This window comes from Peromyscus leucopus, chromosome 8b (genome assembly GCF_004664715.2).
Source record: "Peromyscus leucopus breed LL Stock chromosome 8b, UCI_PerLeu_2.1, whole genome shotgun sequence".
In the NCBI taxonomy this organism is placed as follows: domain Eukaryota; kingdom Metazoa; phylum Chordata; class Mammalia; order Rodentia; family Cricetidae; genus Peromyscus; species Peromyscus leucopus.
The window spans coordinates 97,672,238-97,685,799 of NC_051086.1; the positions used below are offsets into that span (position 1 = coordinate 97,672,238).

Below are 13,562 nucleotides of genomic sequence, written 5' to 3' on the forward strand. Positions count from 1 at the left end.
ATTGATCCCAGGAGCAAGTTGACAGAGTTGGAGGAAGCCGGGCCGGGGAGGTGGCATTCCAGGCGGCATGGCAGCAAGTGAGTCAGGGCTGGGCGGCCCTTTCTGGGTCCCTGGAGGTGGGGGAGGGCTTGCCTCTCTGGCTCCGGGCCCGGGCTGGGTTGCTCATTTGCATAAATCTGCATGTATGTTAAGTTTCACCTGCTTACCTTGGCGGGGCTGGGCATGACACCTGTGCAGAAGACGCGGAGGGATCCAAGTGCACGTGGCTGGCTGCCTGCTGGAGCATCCACCCGGAGTCTCGGTCCGTGCTTCATGGACCCATCAAATGCTCTGAAACCTCTGACCATATGGCTTCTTCCCTGGGCTCCCCCGGTTGCCTAGGCCAGGAACTTCAGCCACTTTGCCCCTCCATCCATCGGGCCCGCTTGGGGGTCGTCTTCGAGACACTTTTTCTTGGCTCCCTTCCTCCCCGTTCCCTCTGCCACCAGACCGTTGGGGGGTTCCCGCCTCACTGAACACCTGACCCATTGCAAGTGTCTCTTCTTCAATTCTCTGCCACCTGATCCCCCTTCCCCAGTCCGCCAGGGTACCAAGGCACCCCTGGGACGTTCCTCTGCTGCTATCCGGGGTCCTACCTTCCCACCACTCAAGGCCATCCCAAGCTTTTGGGAGAAAACTGAGACCCTTTCACAGTGCACGGCCCCCCTAGCTCCCGCCACTTTCTTACTCTGTGCCTCAGTTTCCTAACTTGTGAAGCAAGATTAAGAATGGGAGCCCCTTCCAGAGGTGTGTAGCACATGAATTCCAGTAGTGACTAGTCATTTATTAATATTAGTTCTTTTTCTTACTGCCTTCACAGAGGACACCGACCTCCTGGAGTCTCCTCCTCCCTCTCTGGCCTTCCCCTGCTCTAGCTGAATGATTCTCCTCCGGAGAAGACAGTCCCCTGGCAGTTACGATGGCCAGCTGGCTGAGGATTCCAAGTGCAGCTTTTAGAAAGGGTATTTGGCCCTTTGGTGCCTCGATGACCTCATTTGTAAAAAGGGGGATAATGTAGACATCTGTACTGTATTGTGATAAAGAGAGGCATTTAAATCCTTAGCAGAGTGCTTGGCACACAGACAACACACGATGGTGCAATCAGGACTGTTATCCAAAACACAGGACTCAAATTCCTCTAGTGTTCCTTCTGCCTTTAAGACCCTGGGACAGGCTCCCCCATGTCCCTTAGTGCTGGCTCCAGATAACAAGCCTTCATCCGGATCCTCCAGTGTCCCAGACATCCAGAGGACCAGAACCCAGTCCTCCAGCTCCTTTGTGTGGAAAGCAACAAAGGCCCCATTGGGTTGAATGACCGTTGTGAATATAGGCTCAGCTCCCCCTCCACACTAATTTTGAGGCACGTGCCATCCAGAACTTGGGCTGCAGAGAGCTAATGGACAGTCGCCACCGCCGCCGCCTCCCCCTCACACCCATGTATACACAGCACAGAGGCTGGGAGGAAGGGCGGTCCAGCCCAATCGGCCTAAGCTGCTGCAAATGTTAACAGTTCGTTTCCACATTGTACTCACTTTCCCAAGGAGGCCACTGACCCTTAGCACAGCCCCCACCCTACATCAGACTCCTCTGCCCATTCTCTTCTCTCTCACCACCTTCTCCAGCTCCTTTCAACAGCAGTTGAAGAACTCCAGGCGGGGTGATCCTCTTCCAACTGGAACTGCAGAGGGTGCTCAGTGATGGGGGAGATGTAGGAGACACTGTTTTTACTTCCAACGACCACATGGGCCTTGGTCCCTCCTCCTGGACAGCCTTCCCCGTTCTTTAGCCCAGTGAGGGTGGGTTTGAAAGAGAGGGAGAGGGTGACAATGAACTGCTTCTAACCTTCTCTCTGTTGACCCTCCTGGTGTAAGCAGAGTCTTTGGGGATTTTGTTTCTTGTTGGGCAGGTTGTGTGTCGTTTTGCAGACATGATTATTTGTCTCATTTTGGGAGTGGGGACTGATTTTGCAGGCCTCCCTGGGCTATCTGAAGTGTGCTCCCCAAAGGGATATTCTCCCATCTTCCCAAACCCAGAGCTACAGAGGTGAGGCAGGTAATCCCAAGGTCTCTGCAGTTCAAAATATATTCCCGGGATGGCCAACACCCTACCTCCTTTTAAATAAAGAACAAAGAAAGTGCGGACTGTCAGGGAATCTGATCTTTTAGTGTCCGTGTGAAAGCAACAACCCACCTGTATAGAGACTCTTCGCTACCCCAGGGGGTCAGGAAGTAGGGGTGAGCCTGAGTGTGTTTAAATGGTGGTGTGTGTAGTGCGTGTGAAGAGGTGGGGTGTGTGTGTGTGTGTGTGTGTGTGTGTGTGTGTGTGTGTGAAGGTTATGGTCACCTATAAGCGTGTGCGGGTCCGTGTCTGTGGGTTCTGCTTTGTATGGTGGGTATCCCCTGCACACACTGGCTTCATCATCCGTTGCCTGTTACAGGCATTTTCTAGCTCCACGTCCCCTTCCAGCTTTCACCTACGGCTGGCTGGGAAAGCGGAAAGCCGGAATTTCTGTGCGGTGCTGGGGTCTGAGGAAGTTTGCAGACCTAGCCAAGCCGCCTTCGTTCCAGACCCGCGGAATTCGTTGCAGGCGGGTTGGCCTCGTGTTGGCTTGCAAAGTTCTTGAGGGTGTCTGGCGCTCGCTCCGCTGAGCTGTCCTCTACCAGGCTGGCTCCCCGGGAAGGGCTCTCTGTCCACTGGTGGCCCCTGGGGGACACTCTGCGGAGAAACCCTGCACCATCCACCCGGGTCCAACCTCAGTTCCCGTGCTTGGGGAAGCTCAGCACCGAGCGGCTGCCTCCCAAGCCTGGGCACCACCGAAGCACTTTCTTCCAGTACTCCCCACTTGGAGTAACCTTTTTTCTTTTGGGGACCGTGTCTTGGTCGAAGACATACTCTTAGTTGAGCTCTTAGCATAGGTGACGTTTCATATTCTTGTGTATCTAAAATGCCCGGGTCAATCTCAGGTAGACTTCTTGAAGTTACACAAAGAAAACAGGGAATGCAGGAGTGGGGTGGGGTTGTCGCTGAGATCGTGTGAGGCTGGGGGAAGACTCTCGTAGGAGCCCCACGCCAAGCGGTTCCTGGATCGGGTAGCGCTGACCCCAAGACTTCTCCCCTCCTGATCCACGGGCAGCATCTTTAGGATTATTTGGAAAATAACACGTAGAAAAGGCTCTGTGGGGGGTGGTGCGGGCGAAAGTGGAAGTGGGGCGCAAAGGAAAGCCCTAGCCAGGACTTCAAAGGCCTTCAGCCGCCACTCCAGCACCACGGCTCGCCAAATGCTCCATCAGAAGGAGGAAAGGGGACCCGGTCGGTGGTTCTCAATCTCACGCAAAATGGGATGAGGGACGCTATCTTCTCCAAGGCGGCTCCTTCGCCAGGCCGCCAGAACCCGGGGCGCTACCACAGTGCAGAGGCGGATTGGTGGGAGGCTGCTGCAAGATTGAATTATTCAATTTCCTCCAAACCGAATTACAAAGGCCCCTCCAAATAGAACTTTACAAAGCTTGCTGAAAACAGACAACAACAAAATCTAGATTTCATTTCGGAGCTGTGACCAAGGTGGAGGAGAAAGGGCGTGCATAATTCCAAAGTGACGCCCAAGCCGCAGAAATCTGGTGGGGAGTGAGAATCTCTATTTCCCTGAGCAGATCGGTTCAGGTGCGGACTGGACTTGTAGTTTCAGAACTCCACGCCTGACCCAGGTAGCACAAACCACCCTTAACACTGTACTGAGTCCAGCGAGAGTGCTGGGAAGCCCTGTGCATTCGCACTTGTTTGAGCCCAGCCTTGGCTCTGAACTGCCAGGAAAGCTGGCTGTTTCGGAAGAGGATGATTCTGCTTCAGGAGGAACCCGAACACAAAGCAGCCTCAAGCAATATATCCTTCCGCCTGCAAGTTAATAAAACCCAAGCGTGAGCTGGCTATAGTGGCAGAGACCTTGAATCCCAGCACTTGGGAATCAGGGGCGGGTGGATCTCTGTGAGCTGGAGACCAGCCTGGTCTACAGAGCGAGTTTCAGGACAGCCAGAGCTACATAGTGAGACCCTGTCTCAAGAAATAGAAAAGACCCAAGCATTTGCTGATGTGCACTGAGCACCAAGGGAATTGGGTTGCCCCAACTCCCCAGCCTCCCCTGCTACCTACCCCCCCACACACTAGTTTCCTTGGCACTGGGCTCTTCAAAGCAGATTAGTTAGTTCCTGCTTTTATGGGCTGCGGGAGCTATTTCTAGTAACAGAAAAGGTTAATTTGCCCTTCCTTCCTTCCTTCCTTCCTTCCTTCCTTCCTTCCTTCCTTCCTTCCTTCCTTCCTTCCTTCCTCCCTCCCTCCCTCCTTCCCTCCCTCCCTTCCTTCCTCTCTCCCTTCCTCCTTCATCTCCTTCCTTCCTTCCTCCCTCCCTCCTTCCTTCCTTCTTCTCTCCCTTCCTCCTTCATCTCCTTTCCTCCTCCTTAGTTTTATGTTCTTGGATTCCGGATTTTGCAACAGAGGATTAGCATCTCAGTCCAGCCCCTCCTCTCCTTCTGGTAGCAACTGGCTGACCAAGCCAGCTACTTGGAAGCTCTCCCTTCCTAGCCCACATGCCATCTCTTCTACTTTTCTTAAGGTTGAGAGGATGACTTCTGTTTTGAGGGCCCCTCCCGGGACGGGGGTGTTCCCACTTAAGAAGATGTTCAAGATCTAGCAAGTGCTCGGGTTCCTCATCCTCTGGGAGGTGGGATGAGGCTGCTGATAGTGGAAGGAGAGAGGTAGCAACTACCCCCTTACAGGGTTTCCCTGAGGGTGCAGAGCTTATAAATCCCTTGACTTCAGGGTGCTAAGTTTTCCCTCCTAAGAGCATGGGAAAGCTTAGAAGAGCCATTCACTGGGGACCTTACTTTGGAGGGGATGCCAAAGCCATACACTGCAGAGCCTGCCAGAACACCTACCTCTGCCCTTGTTAGGTCCAGCACAGAAGGCTTCTGATTGCCTGACTCTGGAGGTGTCCTCCATCATCCTTTCCATTCTAGCTTCAAAACACCCCCTTATGAAACCTGCCCTGGCAGCCAGCCCCACCTCAAAGGGCATTCTCTTCCTTTGATTCATGCAGCCAGAGAGGCTATCCTTGGGAACACAATGGAGGCCTCCCTTCTGAAAAACAGGACAGCCAGCTTGGCAGTGGTGGTGCACACCTTTAATCCCAGCACCCAGGGGGCAGAGGCAGATGGATCTCTGGGAGTTCTAGGCCAACCTGGTCTACAGAGCGAGTCCCAGGACAGCCAGGGCTACACAGAGAGACCCTGTCTCAAAACAAAACCAAAAGACCAGGCTAGTGCTAGAGAAAGGGAGGCTTGGAAAGCAATGTCCTCAGGAGTTCATAGCCCCAGCTTGAAGGTATGGCTGGAGCCTGGGGAAAGGTGGTCCCACATGAAAATAACATTTACCCACCAAGCAAACTTCCCCAGCCAACCTGAAAAAGAGGGTACAGAGCCCCCTCACCAGAGCTCCAGGATTACAGGGTAGAAAACTCTGTTCCAATATGCAAAAACTCTGTGCCAAAATGCAAGTTTGCATTTTCCTGGAGAAACTAATTTCTGTCCAATGGGGGGGGGGTTTAAAAGCAGATTACTTTTATCCTGTCCAAGAGTTTCAGTAGTCCCTATACATTCCCTGGGGTGTTCTCTTTTTATTTATTTTTATTTGATCTGTAAGGGTGTATGGTCTGTGCACAACTTATGTGCGTGCCTGGGAACCAAAGGCCAGAAAAGGGTGTCCTATGCCCTGGAACTGGAATTGCATATGGCTGTGAGCTGCCCTGTGGGTGCTGGGAATTGAACCCAGTCCTCTGGAAGAGCAGTCAGTGCTCTTCATCTCTCCAGGCCCAGTCTTGGCTTTTTCTCTAATAGCTCTCTTCTTTCTCAACACCCTAAGATTGCTACCTTTCCTCTAAGCCTTAATTGTGTGTGTGTGTGTGTGTGTGTGTGTGTGTGTGTGTGTACAAGTGTGAAGATGGCTTGTGCAACAGTGGGATCAAGTGTGTAGGGTTTGCATGGGAATCTGTGTGGACTTGTGGGCTAAGGGATAGAATTGGGCAGTGGTGGGGTGTGCCTTTAATCCCATCACTACAGAGGCAGAGGCCATCAGATCTCTGAGTTCAAGGCCAGCCTGGGCTACAGAATTAGTTTAGGACAGCCAGTACTACAGAGAAACCCTGGCTCTAAAAAACAAAACAAACCACAACAAAAGAACTGTCTCCCATTATTTGAAACTGCGTAGGTATGTGGGGGAAAGGTATCTTCCATAGGGTAGGTACATGAACATATATATATATTTATATGTTTGGATTGCCTCATTTTTGAGACTGAATATCAATGATTTGGCTTGTAATACATATGTTGAAGGCAAGCACAGTGCTTTTTAAATAAAAAAGTTACACTTATTTGTTTTTGTGTTATGTGTATGTGTGTGGGTCCATGCACAACAAAGCCCACATGTGGAGGCCAGAGAATAGCTCTTGGGAGTCTGTTCTTTCCTCCATGTGGGTATCTGGGGCTCCAACTCGGATTGCCAGGTTTGATTGGCAAGTGCCTTTATCTGCTAAACCATCTCATCAGCTTTAATACTGATGAGTATAGTATTCAAAGAGTCGCTCATATTTGGATATGCAGATGTATATGTGCCACACCTTAAAGTCTGTGTTTCCGCCTGGCAGTGGTGGCACATGCTTTTTATCGCAGCACTCAGGAGGAGGCAGGCAGAGTTTCTGGCCAGCCTGGTCTACAGAGCGAGTTCCAGAAGCAAAGGCTACATACACAGAGAAACCCAGTCTGGGGGGAAGGGGTGTGTGGGGGGACAGTTCAGGGCCGGAGTCTGTGATTGCAGGTTCATTAATGAGCCTCTTTTCGTAGAGGGATATTTGTATATGACAGCATATATGTGGTGCTTAGATGACGTCCCCGTGTATTTTTGCACATGTGGCAACAGATCAACAGATGCTTGCATGCATGGATACATGTTCATCAAGGCCATGTGTACCGTTTAGAGGCAGGTCCTGCACACAGCCTGGAAGTGCGAAGGAGCTAGCCATAATTTCTGTGTCCTCTCAGGGGCCACCGAACTAGATTCACCCCCCACTCCCAGATTTTGTCCCAGTTCAGGCGAGGCTACAGTTTGAGCAGAGTGCCAGGAAAGGCGGGGCTCAGCACAGGCGAATCCCAGACGGCAGATTCCCTCCCGCAGCCTCAAGGGCCTGCAGGAGCTGTGGTGTCGCAACCAAACCGGGGCCCCTGGCGGAAGCGGAAGCCTGCACTGGGGGTGGTGAGGCGCAGTCGCGGCGGTCGCGGCGTGCCAGGCTCTGGGCACCCGGCGGGGGCGTGCGCGCCACGCGCGTGCGGGGCAGGCTGGGCGCCAGGCGGCACCCTCCAGGCCCCAGCGTCTGTTTACCAACAAACTGCCATTGCTCAGCAGCTACGCATTCCGACGCGCTGAATAAGCGGCCGGCGCTAGCGATCTGCTTTCCACTCCCTCGCAGAGCCAAGGCAGCGTGGGGCCGTGCGGACCCGTGCGACCCGCGGAGCGCGAGCACCGCTTCTGAGTCCGCGCAGCGTCCCCAGTCACCGCGCAGCTCCCCACGTTTCTTGGCCATCCCAGGCCCAATTTCCTAGCACTTTGGACATTGTTACCGAGATTTCCTGACTCCACTTGTCCCCCCAGCAACTTGGAGTAGGAGCCGAGGTGCACCGCCCCGAGTTTGTGCCCTGTACCCCTCCGGTTTTCCCGGTGTGTGCTAACTCGGGGGCGGGCCCAGCTCTGGGCCTCTCTGAGGTCACCGTGCGATAGCCAATCCCGGGTGTCTAAGTGGGCGGGGCACTCCGTGTGGTCCCGGGAACCGAACCCAGAGGAGAAAGATGGGGGCCCAGAACTTGGGGGGAGGGGAAAAGCCATGGGGCACCCACCAAACCCCTTTCTCGGGTGCGAGCTCTCCTCCAGAAGAGGCTCCGAAATACATTTATCCCTGGGATCTGAAGTGTGGGGGTGGCTTGCTGGGGGTGGGGGTTCATCTGCCTCAGTTCTGGAGACTTTGAAAGGTGTTGGCATAGAGAGTAGACGGCGTGCAGGGCCATGACCTAGGCCCTGTGGCCTGGCACGGGCCGCAATGACCTCTTTACCCTGTCCCCTTCCTGGCCGCGATACCTCCAACGTTGTCTTCCCGGACCTCGCCCCCGCCCCGTCGGTAGTGGCTGCCTACCCGCTTGGCTTGTCCCCCGAAACCGCAGCTTCCCCCTATTCGCCCTACTCCCGGCCCTATGGCCACCTCCTGTCCCTGGGCCAGCAACCCCAGGAAACTCCTACCTGGCCAGCCAGCAACTCTCGGCGGCGCGGTCTCAGCTCTTCCACCGGCCAGCTGAACACCCGCAGGAACTTGAAGCAGGTAAGTGTGGCCGCGGAGGCTCTTCTCACCCTTGGGGCCTGAGTTATGTTTTCATAAATTTCGCCCTCTTCTGCGTGCACGCAGCTAGCGGGAATTCAAATGTTACTCGGATTCCACGGAATCTGCGGTGGGGGGAGGGAGAAGGGATAGGGGAGGAGCGGAGGAATGGATCTAGGTTTCCCTTTAAAAATCCGACCTGGTTTCGATTTGCAGTTATGTGAGGCCAGCGGGGAGGGCCCCCTACCCCAACCCCTGGAGCAGTGGAGTTGTGTGTGTGCCCAAGAGTAACGGAAAACTACCTTAATCTCGATATGGGAGTGGAGACCTAGCTCTTTCTCCGCGATTCTCCCCATCCTTCGCCCCCTTCCCGACATCAGCCTTCTCAAGTCCTGGTCCCAGAAACCAGCATGCCAGCCAAACACCACTAAACAGAAATCAATTCCCAGCTGGAGGTAGGCAGGCAGCAAGGCGGGGCTCCTTCTCGGTTTCTGGGCCCCACCCCTTTTTTTTCTAGAGGTGCCTAACCTTGTCTGGTAGCTGGCCCCTGAAGAATCTGGGTGTAGGACCCTACCGACCATTGTTCAAAGCATGAGGTTACAGGTTGGTCAGTCTCAAGGTCTTTCCCTGGCCACTTCAGCCTTTCACCTAACCCACCACCTTCACCCTTAACTTTGGAATGGAGCAGGCCCAGCTCCGACTGCTGCCTGCAGCAAGTCTGAGCTCCAGAGAAAGGGCTCACGGGAAGGCCTCGGCGACGGCGAGGGACTAGCTGGCCTTCCTAGGCCTGACCTTCGCATAGCAGAGCCGACTTGACTTCTCGGTCCCATTGCCTTGCTCCGATTGTCCTTGGCATCGTCCCCAAAGATGCGCATCTCTCTGCCAGACGACTTCATAGTAGTCACCCCCAAACCAAGATGTTTCTCTCCTTTTCTCTTGTTACTCTGACATAAATTCATGAACCCCCAGAAAGGGAAGTCACCCTTAGAATGGGGTCTCCAATTCCTGGTTTTATGGTTGGAGAGCCTGAAGCAGGGAGAAAGGATGCAAATTCACTTTCCTTGAGGAATGGAGCCAGGAAAGGGGATTTTAGGGAACTTCTTAGAACCCCAGAAAGTTAACCCTTTCTGTGGCAGAACTGGGGGTGGGTCTGGTGGGTTGCTGGGTCTGGTTGGAGGAGGGACAGTGTGGGGGCAGGGTTTTACATCTCTCTTGGACTTTTCTTTTTAGATATGCTAATATATACTGGGGAAGTAGGATCCTGAGTTTGAGGACAGCCTGGGCAACTTGATGTATATGATGGGTGTGTACATGGGGACAATGTGCGTTTTGGGAACCTGACCTTACCTGGGGAGAACTATTCTGGCAATAAGGTGGAGTTGTCCGATCCGTCTTCCGTATTCTGCCTTCCCTTGCTTGGTCCAAGAACAATAGAGTGGAGAATTCTTTCTATTACACACTTTACCCGGATCCAACGAAAAACCACAGGCGCTCGCGCGTTCACAAGCAAGTACGTCTTTAAAACAGCCCTTAGCACTTCATTGTTGGAACTGCGTGGACCCCCGTTCCTGAATGAATGATCGGAGAATGATAAAGGGCTTGGGGGTCTCCTAAACCCACACTACGTGTGCAACTCCGACCCAGGGAGGCGCTTGGCTCGAAGAGCAGAGAGCCTCACCAACACCCCGTTAAGGCTGCGGGTGCGGCGGCCGCGCCTCCAGCGAGGCCCTGAGGACCCGTTATCGTGACCGGGGTAGATCCAGTTGTGACTTGCCACAACTAGTGTGGAGAAAGGCAGCTGTCCCGGAAGGCACCTGGAGGGTGATCTGCTCTGAGAGTCCAAACTTCAGCAGCCCAGACTGTCTTCCTTCTCGCTCTGCGCGTCACCACCCGAACTGCGCGGTCCGTGCAGCCAAGGAGGCGCGGGTGGTCGCTTGGCTGCCAGCCCCGGGCGAGCGGTGGGGTCGAAGCAAGAGAGGCGAGGCGGGACAGGCTCGGGCAGGAGCGGAAACCCAATGCCTTTTCTGGGAATCGGCTGAGGTTGGGGTCGAAGGGCAGGATCTGAGAGCCCGCAGCCCCCATGGCCATGGGTGAGAGATGCGGAGGAGGTGAAGGCAGAGGTGACTGCGGCCTGAGGGCGGGGACCCTGATGCGTGTCGGGTGAACCCAGCTAGGGATGGATGGGGAGCGGAAGGACGGAGCTACTCGCTCTCGCCTGGGGTCTTCACAGCAGGCAAGCACAGAATGAGGCGACTGTCACCGGAGCATTTTGTCATCCTGGGCAGGCATTTTGCCTCTTCATCCACCTACTTCTCTCATCCTGTGGGCAGTCTTAGTATCCCGTAGAGTGGTCCAGGCTGGGACAGAGATTTCAAGAATGGAAACCCAAGGCCTCAATCCTGGCGCTACAACCCTCAGCAGAGCTTGGGGAACCAGGCTGCCAGGCAGGGGTGGGGTGGGTGGGTGGGATGTGGAGGGACAGGACCAGATCTTATGCTACGGCCGCGCAGCTCGGCCAGAAACGATTTGCATTGCATTGCGGGTTACTGCGTTTTCTGGACCTAGTCACTTCCCCTGCCATGAGGGAACAGTTCTGGGCTTGCAGCCTAGAGGAAAACGGGGCTATCACACATCAATCTGGCTTCTGGATCCCTGAAAAAGCCTCCTCTGAGCCAGCAGACGGTGGGGACGAAAAGGACGGGTCACTTTTACTGCAGGGTACACTAAGGTTCACTTTCCCCCGCCTTGATACTGGCATTCAAGGGAAATTTATACAGACCCCTTTTGGAAGCCAGAGGGTGCCATGCCCACACTACCGCTGAGTTTTGAGTATTGCTTTTTGGTTCCTTGGGCCTTGGATTAGCTGTCCTCCTCATTGTCAGACCTTAGCTCAGCCCTCCAGGAGTCTTTTATCCGGCTCTGTTCTAAGCAGGTACCACAGTAGCAGCAGCTGAACTCCCTGCCACCCACTGCGGGAGCCAGGGTATCCTTGCTCAGGGCCCTTAGCGTTTTCTGTTCCAGGGTCTTACAATGGTAGCTTCACCAGGGCAAAAACTGCAGCTTGAATTCACTGTTGCCGGTGAACATCGGGGGTCCCCCCCACCGCATACACACTGAGACCCAGGTTGATGGTGGTGGCTGCGCTGGTTTTGCTGATTCCCTGTGGCACGAATCTATGGAAATACCTGACTTACCTGGTCACTCCACATGCTTACAACAGCCTTCTGCTGCCTCGCAGAATCAGAGAAACTGGCGTTGTCCCTGGAGCCCTGCCAGCAGCCCCTGACCAGGCAGCCGCGCGGACCTAGAACCATCTACGCCAGCCTGCAGCTGCAACATCTGAACCAGCGTTTGTAGCACGCGCAGTACCCAGCCCTGCCCAGGAAGGCTCAGCGGGCAGCGCATCTTGGACTCACCCAAACCCAGGTAGGGCCAACCCCATCCCCGAGTGCAAAGCTTCCTAGTCCCTGGTTTCTGAGACCCCACAGAGGAGTCCCATGATTCTGCTGACATGGCGGCTCTCCATGGAATGCCCGCAGCAAGGGATGGGGGCATGTACCAGAAGTGAATTGGGCCGGAGAAGAGGAGGGCACCCAGACCGGAAGTTGAGACTGAGGGACTTCCAGAACTGGCCGGCTGGAGCAAAGGTTCTCAGGACTCACTCTCTGTAGCTAGGTCCCTTTTCCATTCCCAACCTTTTTACAGACACTTCTCTTCTGTCTTTGTTTCTTCTCAAAGGCAAAGATCTGGTTTCAGAACAAACACTGCTCCAAATACAAGAAGCTCCTGAAACAGAACTCTAAGGAGCAGGAAGAAGACTTCTCTGGGAGATCCCCCTCCCTGTCTCCCTGCTCTCCAAATCTTCCATCCATCTGGGATCTACTCAAAGCAGGCGCCCTGCCTACCAGGGGCTCCCACAGTTCCTTCAGAGCCTGGTATCAGCATCGTCCCCCCCACCCCCAGATGTGCTGCTTCGGCCTCAGATGATCTGAGTCTGGAGAAGGGCTGGTCAGGCTCCAGCCCTCCTGTCAAGCCCAGGACTAGCACACCTGCTTCCCTTCTGGGGGGAGAGGAAACCAGCTCCAGATGGATTTTCTCAAGACAAGAAGCGAAAGGAGAAGAAAGAACGGAGTGGAAGTCTGGGCTCTCCAAGCCAGAGAGCTAAATCAAAGGCTTTCGTCTTTGCAACTGTACCCAGTGCTGCCGTGGACCAGGCATCTCCCTCCAGTGGGACAAAGGCTTTAGAGAGAGCTTCACTGGCTAGTGTTCAGACTGCTCCAGTCTCAATGACACCCCATCCCTCGTCAAATGACTGCAGCCCCACCACAGCCTAGGATCGAAGCCAGGGAGAAAACAAATATTATTTCTGGCCTGCACCTTGGGCCCTACCGGCCTATCCATGAACAAAACCGGAAGTGGACACAGAGTCTCTGTTGTTGGCCACCGTAAAGTCCCTGTTTCTCATCTACTGGTTATCGGTGGTGGTCAGCCTCTTACCTCCCTAACTGGAGGTGTGGTCCAATGGTAGAGTAAATGCTTAACATGTAAGAGGTCCCAGCGCCAAAGCAAAACCATGGAGTACTGGCCTGTGGGCACTTTGTAGTTCTCTCTTTTAAAGGGTCTTCTGTCCCACAACTACCCATTTTGAGTTGACAAGTCCTGGGCTTAATCATCCATCTAATTCAACAGGGATGTATTAAGAACATAGACCCCTCCATCCTTGATGCCTAACAAGTTCACCTGCACATATTCTTGGAAGCCGAGAAGGAGACATGGGACAAACGTTTCCTGGGTTCATGCGGGCATAGCTGCCACCAAATAATGGCGTAGGCTTAGCACGTCAGCTCCTCACAGTTGCCTCTATCCAGGAAACTGTCCGAATTCACCATTATTCTGTCCACATCCCCAGGCACTTGCCATCTCTCGAATCACAAGCTTCAGAGATGAAAATGTAGACAAAAAAACAAAACAAACCCCCTCAGAGCCCTGGGTGCCAGGCATGTTTGTCCCCCTGGAATCATCCTGGTTGTTGCTGGTTGCTCATCTTTTCTCTCTCATCTGATACATCTTCTACTTGACCAGAAGTCATAAACACGAGATTCTTTTTTTTTAATGA

At 54.0% G+C, this 13,562-nt stretch overlaps 1 protein-coding gene across 1 annotated transcript; it reads left to right on the top strand.

The window, feature by feature from the left end:
- The first annotated feature begins 8,161 nt into the window (after window positions 1-8,161).
- Window positions 8,162-13,562, top strand: Dlx4 (distal-less homeobox 4). Its single transcript, XM_028869130.2, is given in 4 exon segments — window positions 8,162-8,342; window positions 8,345-8,449; window positions 11,685-11,872; window positions 12,185-13,562. Coding segments are annotated over 4 exon segments (711 nt in total). The 5' UTR covers window positions 8,162-8,173; the 3' UTR covers window positions 12,434-13,562.